The sequence below is a fragment of the Podarcis erhardii genome (genome assembly GCF_964252035.2).
Source record: "Podarcis erhardii genome assembly, chromosome: 3".
Taxonomy (NCBI): Eukaryota; Metazoa; Chordata; class Lepidosauria; order Squamata; family Lacertidae; genus Podarcis; species Podarcis erhardii.
In genome coordinates, this window is record NC_138507.1 from 87,318,457 (window position 1) to 87,331,384 (window position 12,928).

The following is a 12,928-nucleotide window of genomic DNA, read 5'->3' on the forward strand; positions in this document are numbered from 1 at the left end:
AAAAGCTTGGATTAACATCATATTTTGTTGCTCTCAGCTCAGCATAGGAAAGAGCAAAAGGAGAGCAGTTCTGCAGTGTGCACTAGCCCTCAGCTTGTTCATGGTAGTCCATGGTCTATACATGTGAATGTGGCCAGTGGCTAAAACGTCATTGAACGTTATCTAGGAAAAAACTGATATTTAAAAATAAATTTGTGATGCAAAGTCCACTGGAAAAACCACCTGAAACCGAGGGGACCATTCTGGAATTAAAACTACCACTCCATCTTTTTCCATGCTTTGAGAGTGTTTACTTGTTAGCTCATGTGTTTGGATGCATGTCCGCAGGCTTTCTGTATTCTGCAGAGTGGGTAACATAAATGATGCACCAATGGAGCTATAATATCCCATCCCCACATCATAGCCTGTGCATTTATTGTAGTGTGGTGCATATATGTTTGTTTGTAATGCCCATGGTGAGGTTGATAATTCATGATACATAACCCATACGTCTCACAACTGGTTTAACCTTTTATCAGTCAGTTTTCATGAGCTCTCCATCTAGCCAACGTTCTGTCACACTCTTGTGGGAACAAGAAACTATACAGGATGGGGCTAGGCAGGCTTTGTTGACATTGGCTGAGGAGCAGTTCATATCTTTACTCCATTCCATATAAGGTGGATCACAACTTATGAGGAAAAGGAAATCATTGCATTCAGGGACACCATTGCAGTAAAGGGCAAATCATGTCACCCCACCCTAACACTGGGTGGCCTGACCTCGCTGCCAGGAATTTTGCAGGGGGTGGGGAGGGATGCACACTGTACAATGCCATGTGACATGCGACATACAAGACACCTCTGTGGGCACACGCACAGATACACACATCATGAGAATGCATATATTGCTAGTCTTCAGTACTGCTGAATGCCTTAGTTACAAAATGATCAATTTATCAAGTGTTCTTCTCAAACAAGAGGAGGCACTCTGCATGTTACTGGGAGAACATGCTTGGCTTTTCTTAACTGCAGAGAATTTTCTAAACAAAAATAGGCTATTTTTGAGGAGGAAGCCTACACCAATAAACTACGGTGGATGCCATAGGCTTGTTTTCTTTCTGTCATCTTCATAAAATAATTCAGATGGGATGGAGAAGGTAATCACTGAAAGTCCAAACAAGCTAGGTGTTTGAACCGATAACTGAGAGCAGGAAAATTGTGGCAAACCTAGAATTCTGACCAAAATGACACACTGTGAAGAAAGAAGAGTTGGTACAAGGATTTTAAAACGGGGGTTAAAACATTGCTAGCTTCAAACTCAGACTTTCTAGTATGTGGGAGGAGATTGACTAACAAAATTCACAATGGCTTGTATTCTGACTTCTAATAAAATAATTCTCCATAATCATTTACTGATAATTCATGACAAATTGTGGTAGAGAAATTTGTCATACAAAAGCAGAAAGAGAGGCTTAGGAGCACCCAGTTTAGCAGTGATCGTTGCAAATTAGCCTAAAGCTTTCTCTTCGGCAAGCAAGCAGTTACATCCATCTGTGCAATGTACTGTGCTGGTTTGCTAGCACTTGCTGTTGTTTTCCATCTACGCTGCCGAGACGTGTGATGATGAGGAAATTATTGCATGTATGTACTAAAGTTTCCCCCTGCCTGTCTTGTTCTACTTCTCTAGCTGCTGGAACAAGAATCTTAACATGAACTACTGGCTGATCATCAGGGTGCCCATCCTTGTTGCTATAGGGGTGAGTGATTAGGAATCTTTGCAGAAAAGTTAGTGTGTTCCAGAGACAAACGAAAGAGATGGAAATATTATTGTACTGGTGTGCACCTCCACTAACAAATGTATGTTTGTAGAGGATGAGTTTGTGGGGACACTTTACTTATTCTTGACCTTGGTGTCCATCGCATAAACAAGTCACTTGTAGCTTAAAATGGCACCTTCTTCACAGTTTCCATACTGGTCTGCAAGCAGACCAGACATACAGTAATTTGAACTCCCCAGAAGAAATATGCTTCGCACTCTGAAGTAGCATTGACAACAAATACATAATTAGTGCTTCTTACTTATACAGTCTAAAACAGTGGTTCCCAACCTTTTTTTGGCCATACACCACCTAAGCATCTCGAAAATCCTGATCCCCCTCCCCATGAGATATAATTCTTCTTATTCAAAAAGTGAACTCCTATTCACGTGGAGGAAGCCTAAAAGGCCATTTACTGTTAATAACTCATTCTCGAATTTCCCCATTAAAAATCAAATTGCCCCCTGTGTTGGGAACCACTGGTCTAAAAGAAACCTTTCGATGTACATTGCCAAGTATAAATTAACCTATTTATTACATCTGTATACCACCCTATTGCGGAACTCTCAGGGCGGTTTACAAGCACATTAATAAAAACAGTGAAAGGCAATCATAAACAGAGGATCATTAAAAGCAACAATAAATTAACCAACACCACGTCTACATCTTGACTCTAGAATAATTACTGTCAAGGTACATGGATTATCCTGATCATTTCCTTGAAAAAAATTGGTTCCATCGACAACATACCTGAAAAACAGTGCGCTCACCACAAGACACCAACAAAACTGTAATTTGTAGCAGTGAGCTACAAATACATTTACAAATTCATCTGATATAAATTTTATACATCTGGGGAGAGAGACTGGACAGATGAAACCATTATTTGTAAGTCTACTTTGTTTACAAGATGAACTCCAGTTGTGGATCCCTAGCTTCTCCAGGATGCAAATCATGTGGGCACAGCCTTCTTTCTTGAACTTAGTGAACAAATATTCATTTTATGTATTACTCTTCAAGTTTGAGTAGCATACGCCAGATACTTGACTCCTGCAGGTTGCAGGTTAGGTGACTTCTTGCAGAGGACCATGTTTTCAAGTATAGAGAGATGGATGGAACCTGGCAAAGGAAATCAGCAGGGCAGTCTGTATATCTCGACAATAATCTTTCTAGTTTCCAAAAAAACTTTACCCCATGAATTTACACTTGGTATTTCCATTTAAAAATAATTGTCTGTGAATGGTTTATGCTTTTTCAGAGTGTGAGGCACTCTGGAAAGGGCTGAACTACCTGGCAGATGATACTTCTGTAGAGTCTTAGAATTAATAGAAGTTTGCTTTAAAAGATGCACCGTGTAATCCTTTACTTTTTGTTTTATCCAGGTAAATTTCCTGATCTTTATCAGGGTTATTTGCATCATCATTTCTAAACTGCAAGCCAACCTGTTGCGCAAAACTGACATAAAATGCAGGTGAGTCATCTTGGCAGCAAACCTATTCAGTGCTTATCTTAGGAGAAAGTGCTTGCAGGAACGGATTAAATGACATCATTTCAGATTGCAGCTAGTAGGTGGCACTGAGCAGAAACTATCACAGTTTGATTGCATATGGGGAGCTTCTATTTGTTTTTAAATAAGAGGAAGTCTTCAGCTTTTTTCAATTCAGTACCAAAAACAAAGGATTATACAAGTGTTTGGGGAGTAATGATGCAGAGAAAAACTGGCAATATGAGCCGATACCCACAACAAAGGACAGAGATTAGCTGTGGGAGGAGCTTATCAGAGGTTGCAGGGCAGCAGCTGAAGAAGGAGCAAAAAGGGTTTTCTGGTGTGTGTGTTTCTTTGTGGCTGATTAGCTGCTCTCCCTGTGCAAAGGTCAGAGGGGGCAGGGTTTCTGTTGAGGCAGGTGATTAGATGTGGGAGGAGCTTATCAGAGCTTGCAGGGCAGCGGCGTTCGCCTAGCGGCGCGCGCAGTTTTATCCATCTTTTAGATTTAGGGGAGCTAGTCTCAAACATTTGTTGGGGGAGACCTAGGTTTTTTGGGGGGGAGTTATTTGTCCGGTCTTCATGCTTTTTATGATGGAGGACCGCTGTAGCCACCCCCAACGACACATTCTCAAGATGGAGGGTGAGGGAACAGCTGCAGTCGCCTGCGGTTCCTGCGCAATGTTTGCCATCTTGCCAAAGGTTGCAGGCAGCTTTACCTGCAGCAATTGCATGTTGATTGCCCTCTTAAAAGACAAAGTCCAGCAACTGGAGGAATGTGTAGCTACGCTCCAAAGAATTAGAGAGCTGGAGCTCTTCTTGGAAGCAACAGAGCACACCATCTCCACCAAGGAGGAGACAGGGGACTCCCCTAAGAAGGAGGCTAGTTCACCAACACAGGAGCCAGATATATGGAGAAACGTGACTCAAAGAAGTAGGAGGCCCAGGGTTCGCTCTAATTGTTTAGAAATACACAATCGCTTTGAGGTCCTTTCCCCTAGCATGGAAGACAAAGAGCAGACTCCATTTGAGGATCTCTCCCTCATTACAGTCGATCAGGTATATGAAGACGAGCAGCAAAGTCAGTCCTCAGGGAATGTGCAGGCGACCTTGGAACGGACAGCTCACGGAAGAACCCCGACCAAACCTAAGAGGAGGCGTGTAGTGGTGATAGGGGATTCCCTACTGAGGGGAACAGAAGCAGTGATCTGTGGGCCTGACAAGATGTCTCGGGGGACTTCCGGGATAGCGCGAACGGGTAATGGCGGATTCCCTCCGAGCCCCGGAGGGAATCGGCTCCGTCGAGGACGGGTCTTGCCGTGCCGGCGACACGGGGACCCTTAAAAACCGCAAGCGCGGAAGCTTGCGGACCTGGTAACTCGGTGGGCACCTCAAGCGCCCTCCCCGACCCGCGAAGAGCCTTTTTAAAGGCTGCGGAGTGGACTGGGGAGCGGCGTGGTGCTGAGAGTTCAGCGCTACCTCGGCGGAGCGAAGCCGCGAGCCATGACCGTAGAGCGCCGTCTTTCTTCCTGAAATTGGGACTGAAAAAAGCAACCCGTGAGTAGAAGGAAATTTTGGCACTAAAAGTTTTTATTCCTGAATTCGAGTACGATCGGGGGACGTGTCAAAAAGGAAGTCCACACTCCCCCCCCCACCAAAAGACTTAAAGTAAGGAGAGGAACACTAAGTCGGAAAAACTGTGGTGTTTAAAGAAAAAGCTTTCATAAATTGGATTAAAAAGTTAATTGTGCTGGAGTGAAGAGAGGGGAATTTCAGAGGTTTTTTTCTTTTGTTTTCTCTGGCTGACCCCCCCCCCCGAACCCGGGCAGCGCCCTGTGTGTGAACCCGAGAGAAAGAATAAGGAGTTTGACAGCTGTCAAAAGAGCTGTCAAACGGATAGTTAAAACCTGGAACTGTGCTACAAATATATTTTTGGATTAAAAGTGTTACATTAAATTCACTGGAAACAAACTAATTTTGAACAACAAAGTAACGGACTGTTGGAAAAGAACCATGATGGAAATCCCCCTGGAGGGAACTAAAGACATTGCAATGGCGGCTGAAGGAAAATTACTGGCAGAGATAAAAAAAATGTTTTTTTTGGTGGGAGCTCTGCAAGAACAGAGCTCGGCTATGAGTGAACAATTGATGACCTTCAATCTTAAACTAAGCAACTCTGTTGATGGAATTAACCGGATGGAAAAAGAACCTGCAGCTGCAGAAGAAGAGATAACTTTAGAACTGGGGGAAAAAGAAGAAGGAGAAGAGGGAGTTCAGGAGGAAGAGAGTAATCAAAAGTCTGTAACTTTTGGGAACAAAAGAAATGAAGAAGACAACCAAAGGATTACAAATCTGCAAAGAAAGATGGAAGTCCCTGGAATAACTGGAATATCGAGCTATAAAAGAATGAACAAGTTTGATGGGGACTTATTCTTTAAGCTGCAACAGGGGAGATTTGTTGATCCTGGACAGAAACTGTTTCTGTTTGATTTGGAAGGAGGAAAATATGAGGAACTGGGGACAGAATTCCTCCGAGAAGAGAAGACCAACAAAAAGGACTATAAACAAAATTGGTGGAAAGAGACTAATTGGGGCCTAAGGGCCTCCGATGTGAGAAATCCGGGTTAAAAATATGGGAAGGGGCAAAAACCGGGGTAGGGGAGGGAGGGGAGTGTAGGGTGGTAAGACTCTGGGATCTAGAACTGAAATATTATGATTTTTGGTTCAATATATGATTTTTGGTTTAATATAAAGACCGAGGAATTTGTGGGAGAGAAATTAGGCCGACCTTAGAGAAAGGATTCAATGTATATAATGGGATATGATAAGTAAAAATGGAAAAATGATAAATTTTAAGAAAGATATGAACAATATTTAAGAGAAATGAACAAATAACTTGCTGAGATACTTAATGAAATTGGAAGGTGGGTAGGGGGGTGTGGGGAAGTCACTGAAAGAAGGTAATGAATGTAAGACTATGAAATTACAGATGTTTTGTTTTGTGTTTGTTTTATATGTGTGTGTTTGTCTGAAAAAGCTGAAAACCCAATAAAATTTTTTATAAAAAAAAAATAAAAAAAAAGACAAGATGTCTCGGGAAGTGTGCTGTCTCCCCGGGGCTAAGATCCAAGATGTAACTGAACGACTGCAAGGAATCATAAAACCCACTGACAAATACCCCTTCCTCTTGGTTCATGTGGGAACCAATGACACTGCAAGCAATAGCCTTCAGAAGATCAAAAGAGACTACAAGGCTCTGGGCAGGAAATTGAAGCAATTAAATGCACAAATTGTCATCTCATCTGTCCTCCCAGTTGAACGACGTGGCCCAGGGAGAGAGGGAAAAATAATGGAAGTGAACAGCTGGCTTCGCAAATGGTGTAAACAGGAACGGTTTGGATTCTTAGATCACGGACTGCAGTTTCTTGAAGATGGACTTCTGGCAAGCGATGGGCTGCACCTCACAACGGTTGGGAGGAATGTTTTTGCCAAAAATCTCAGAAACCTCATCAGGAGGGCTTTAAACTGACTAATGTGGGGGAGGGAGACTGTGCTCCTGAAGGTAGGAGTCTATCAACTGATGAAGATGATCATCCAAATGTCATAGACCAAATGGAGCAAACAGCATGCAGACCTAGTGGTGAGAGGAAAAAATCCTTAAATAAGAGACATGGGGGAATGATTAATGGACTTCAATGTCTGTACACTAATGCGCAAAGCATGGGAAATAAACAAGATGAGCTTGAACTCTTGGTACAGCAAACTAAATATGACATAATAGGCATCACTGAAACCTGGTGGGATAAGTCCCACGATTGGAATGTAATAATGGAGGGATACAATCTATTTCAGAGAAACAGACCAGACAAGAAAGGAGGGGGAGTGGCGTTATATGTGAGGGATGTGTATACCTGTGAAGGGATCCAAGATTTAGAACCTCAAAGCCAAAGTGAGAGCATTTGGGTCAAAATTAAGGGAGAGAAGAATAACAGGGACCTCATTGTGGGAGTTTACTATAGATCCCCAAGCCAAACGGAGGACATAGATGATGCCTTCCTGGAACGGATGGCCAAGCATGCAAAAGGAAGGGAGATAGTAGTAATGGGGGACTTCAATTACCGGGATATTTGTTGGATGTCAAACTCAGCCAAGAGCATAAGGTCAAACAGATTCCTCACTGGCCTTGCAGACAACTTCGTTGTCCAGAAAGTGGGAGAAGCAACAAGAGGAACAGCCATTTTAGATCTGGTCCTAACCAATGTTGATGACCTGGTTAGTGGGGTAGAAGTGGAAGGATCATTAGGCGCAAGTGATCATGCTCTTCTGAAGTTTACTATACAGCGGAAAGGAGCAGCCAAGCATACTAGGACTCAATTTCTTGACTTTAAGAAAGCCGACTTCATAAAACTTAGGGAAGTGCTGGGTGAGATCCCATGGACAGTAATACTAAAAGGAAAGGGAGTTCATGATGGCTGGGAGTTTGTCAAGAGGGAGATAGTAAAAGCACAACTTCAGGCAATACCAATGAGATGGAAACATGGAAGGTGCCTAAAGAAGCCAGGGTGGCTATCTAAAGAACTTTTAACTGAGTTAAGATTAAAAAAGGATGTGTACAAAAAATGGAAAAGGGGGGAAACCACCAAAGAGGAATTCAAACAAATAGCCAGCACATGTAGACACAAAGTCAGAAAAGCTAAAGCACAGAGGTTAAAAGCAACAAAAAAGGCTTTTATGGGTATGTTCGTAGCAAAAGGAAGAACAAAGAAACAGTGGGGTCACTCAGAGGAGAAGATGGTGAAATGCAAACAGGGGACACAGAAAGGGCTGAACTCCTCAATGCCTTCTTTGCCTCAGTCTTCTCCGATAAAGAAAACAATGCCCGACCTGAAGAATTTGGAGCAAATGATTCAGCAGAGGAAACACAGCCCAGAATAACTAAGGAGATAGTACAAGAATACTTGGCTAGTTTAGATGTATTCAAGTCTCCAGGGCCAGATGAACTGCATCCAAGAGTATTAAAAGAACTGGCAGATGTGATCTCAGAACCACTGGCAGTCATCTTTGAGAATTCCTGGAGAACAGGCGAAGTCCCGGCAGACTGCAGGAGGGCAAATGTTGTCCCTATTTTCAAAAAGGGGAAAAGAGAGGACCCAAATAATTACCGCCCAGTCAGTCTGACATCAATACCAGGGAAGATTCTGGAGCAGATCATTAAGCAAACAGTCTGTGAGCACCTAGAAAGGAATACTGTGATCACCAATAGTCAGCATGGATTTCTGAAAAATAAGTCATGTCAGGCTAACCTGATCTCGTTTTTTGACAGAATTACAAGCCTGGTAGATGAAGGGAACGCAGTGGATGTAGCCTACCTTGATTTCAGCAAGGCATTTGACAAGGTGCCCCATGATATTCTTGAAAAGAAGCTGGTAAAACTTGACTATGCTACCACTCAGTGGATTTGTAACTGGCTGACTGACCGAACCCAAAGGGTGCTCATCAATGGTTCCTCTTCATCCTGGAGAAGAGTGAGTAGTGGGGTGCCACAGGGTTCTGTCTTGGGCCCGGTCTTATTCAACATCTTTATCAACGACTTGGATGATGGACTCAAGGGCATCCTGATCAAATTTGCAGATGACACCAAACTGGGAGGGGTGGCTAACACCCCAGAGGACAGGATCACACTTCAAAACGACCTTGACAGATTAGAGAACTGGGCCAAAACAAACAAGATGAATTTTAACAGGGAGAAATGTAAAGTATTGCACTTGGGCAAAAAAAAAATGAGAGGCACAAATACAAGATGAGTGACACCTGGCTTGAGAGCAGTACATGTGAAAAGGATCTAGGAGTCTTGGTTGACCACAAACTTGACACGAGCCAACAGTGTGACGCGGCAGCTAAAAAAGCCAATGCAATTCTGGGCTGCATCAATAGGAGTATAGCATCTAGATCAAGGGAAGTAATAGTGCCACTGTATTCTGCTCTGGTCAGACGGAGGTTAAGGGGTGATATGATAGCCATGTTCAAATATATAAAAGGATGTCACATAGAGGAGGGAGAAAGGTTGTTTTCTGCTGCTCCAGAGAAGCGGACACGGAGCAAGGGTTCCAAACTACAAGAAAGAAGATTCCCCCTAAACATTAGGAAGAACTTCCTGACAGTAAGAGCTGTTCGACTGTGGAATCTGCTGCCAAGGAGTGTGGTGGAGTCTCCTTCTTTGGAGGTCTTTAAGCAGAGGCTTGACAACCATATGTCAGGAGTGCTCTGATGGTGTTTCCTGCTTGGCAGGGGGTTGGACTCGATGGCCCTTGTGGTCTCTTCCAACTCTATGATTCTATGATTCTAGGTGGGAAACCTCTGGCCCACTTGCCTCTCCACAATTATGGCAGGGAAGGACTGCGGCTAAGTCCTGCTGCTGAGCTGCTGATGGATGAAAACATGACTACGTTTCTATGCTGTGTGGTGATAAAAGGGAGCCCCTTCCTCAGTGCACAGCACAGAAGTTGCGAAAGCTAAAAGTATGTGTCAGTATGAATGCGGTGTGTTTAAGAACCTGAGCAAGGTATCATGTGTGTGTGCATAATTTGGCCCTGACCACTTTCCTCTCAAGGAAATACAGACATTGACCGCAGAGGGGCAGTTTCCTAACCCTACTTAACAGTAAACATTGAGTCAGATGCTTGAAGAGGTAGCTAGTTCTATTTCTTTTGCACATCCCTTAGCAGCACACAGGGTCATGGTAACGCAGTTACAAATCCTTTCCTAGCACAGGTCCTGCAGTGACATCTCAGTCCTGCTGTATCAGCTTGTCCTTGACTTCCCATGTCATATATGTTCGAACATTGTGTTTATGCAGAGCCTGCTTTCTGACATCAGAATCAAGAATTCTAGTTTCTCCTGCTTCCTTTTCATTCAGTTCTTTTTAATTATTGGTCTCTTGGAAGTGTAAAGTAAAATATATTGACACTAATAAATAATAATAATAATAATAATAATAATAATAATAATAATAATTAATACTGTAATAATATTTATTTTATTATGGTTTTACTAGCCGTTTCCTTGGGGTTTGGAGCATATGTCCAGTAAATATATATTCTTATTGCATCACAGTAGTTCTCTTCATTTTCTCAAAGTTAGTTATCAACGAATGTGTTGATGGTGCTTTGAAGATGTCACACATTATAGAATACTAATACAAATCCTTCAGCAGGACTTTTGCCTAATGATTGCAAAGAACTTGATGGCCTCTGTGAGAATATTTTTTAGTAGCTAGAGTGCATTTGATCTCCAAAAGCCATGCAGCACATGGTGATCCCACAGAGGGGAGGCAATTCTGGAGCCTAGTACAGATGGTATAGTCTGGGGTGCAATGTATTGCTCCCTATGCTTCGTCATTTATTGTTTTTATGCTACTACCTCTACATTTTTAATATTCTGTTATTGTACCAATAATTAATTAATAAGAACAGTTCAATCCAGGTGAGCAAGTAATCACCATTTACAAATGGGGGAAAACTGACACTCAAGAATGCCCAAGTTTGTGAACAAGAAATATAATGGTGCTTGAGAGAGGAACATAGGGGGTTTGAAAGAAGGTGATAAATGGTACACATGAAACTGGAAGGGACACTGGGAAAATAAAAGTATACAAACATATGAATTAGTCAATATAAGCTGCATCTATTTATTAGAATATTAAAAGTGTGATTTGCTTAAGATAACCCAAACAAGTACATGTTTGAGCTGGGACCAGTTCATAAGGGTCTTCCAAAGACTTTGCTTTCTGTTCTGATACTGCCTTTTTGCTAAAGTTTCCTATGCTTTCTATTCTCTAGATTGGCCAAATCTACGCTGACTCTGATTCCACTGTTGGGGACCCACGAGATTGTATTTGCTTATATTACTGATGAGCATGCCCAAGGAACATTGCGCTTTGTGAAGCTCCTTTTTGAACTCTCCTCCTCTTCCTTTCAGGTAGTACCCAGCAATTGTGTGTTCAGAACAACATTTATCATCAGTGCTTCAAGCAAAACAGACCAGTTTCAAAAATAAAATGATGCACAATTATAAAAATCAATTGAGCACCCTGCATTTAGAACCCATCTCAATGCAGATGCATCAATTAATACTTAGCAGAATAACTGGGAAAGAGATCTAGGACATCAGATCCGAACTGCCATCTGGAATTGGATATGGCCAAATATTTTCCAATGAATAATCAACACAAATTTAAATGAAAGCTTTTATAAGTTCATTTTTCATTGGCACTCAGTGCCTGTAAGGCTTAATTGTATTTACACCGCAGCATACTGAAGAATTGTATTTGCTGAAGAAAACAAATACAAACATGGGCTATATTTTTTTGGTCTTCCTTAAAATTAGAACTTTTTGGACAAGTATATAAAAAGAAATTGAAATTATAATGGGGTTATTTTATGGTAACCCAACCTAGTGTTTTGAACTACAACTCTTTGCTCGCTGGGGCTACTGGGAGCCTGATCCAGTAGGCTCTTCTTTTGTTTTTATCACATTTCCATCAGAGCATTAGAAAGGTTTCTGCTTCCTCCCACAACAGTCGCTAAACAAGGAAGTCGGGGGACATGTGCCTCACAGAAGTACCAAGCACTGGCACTGAGTTTTGCATATGGTAAATGAACTATCAGCCCTGAGCCTGCTAATCTATTTGAACTAGCAGTGATCAGCATGAAGATGTCCATCAGCATAAGAGATGTTACTGGTGCTATCACTTACAAATCTGGATTTTAATTGTGAAAGTCCTGATTGCCCATCTATTTCATGGGTAGGCAAACTAAGGCCCGGGGGCCGGATCTGGTCCAATCGCCTTCTCAATCCAGCCTGCAGACGGTTCGGGAATCAGCATGTTTTTACATGAGTAGAATGTGTCCTTTTATTTAAAATGCATCTCTGGGTTATTTGTGGGGCATAGGAATTCGTTCATTTTTCTTATAAAAAAAAAATAGTCCGGCCCCCCACAAGGTCTGAGGGACAGTGAACCGGCCCTCTGCTGAAAAAGTTTGCTGACCCCTGATCTGTTTGTTGTATCTGTTGCTTTTTTATGCTGAAACAGTCATCGTTCTGTTGCATCTGTTTATGTATTTATTATTACATGTATATCCTTCTCTTCCTCTGTGGAGCACAAGGTTCTCCCCTTCCCAAGTTATCACCACAACAACCTAAGGTCATCTAGTGAGGATCATGGCTGAGCAGGGTTTTGAACCCAGGTCTCCCAGGTCGGAGTCCAACACTCACCAATTTCAACACACTGACTCCTCCATCACTTTTATGGAGAAAAAGGCACACTCTTAAATTGCAAATAAATTGAATTTAAGTGCCACATTATAGGAGCTGCTTCTTCAAGTCCTGAGTCAGCAGGGTATTACTCAGATTACAGGGATGAAGTCTTTTGCATTCTTTTCTCAAGATGTACTTGTAGCAGGATTAGATATAGTTTCTTCTCCTAGCTAGTTTGGCTAATGAAGTTTAATGCAAGAATGAGTATGAATTATCTAACTTTTATTTGTTGTTGTACTGATTTTTCCCCGCAGGGTCTTCTGGTTGCAATTCTCTACTGTTTTAACAACAGTGAGGTAAGATGCATGTATTTTGCAGTATTATAATCCATACA

The 12,928-nt window shown here is 42.1% G+C and overlaps 1 protein-coding gene across 2 annotated transcripts in view; it reads left to right on the top strand.

Moving 5' to 3' along the window:
- Positions 1-12,928, top strand: part of GLP1R (glucagon like peptide 1 receptor) — a 118,862-nt gene that overhangs the window by 99,127 nt on the left and 6,807 nt on the right. For both annotated transcript variants that reach the window (XM_081854190.1, XM_081854191.1), the window contains 4 exons: positions 1,667-1,736; positions 3,179-3,267; positions 11,118-11,256; positions 12,849-12,890. In XM_081854190.1, the coding sequence (XP_081710316.1) occupies positions 1,667-1,736; positions 3,179-3,267; positions 11,118-11,256; positions 12,849-12,890 (340 nt within the window). The remainder of the gene's footprint in view (positions 1-1,666; positions 1,737-3,178; positions 3,268-11,117; positions 11,257-12,848; positions 12,891-12,928) is intronic.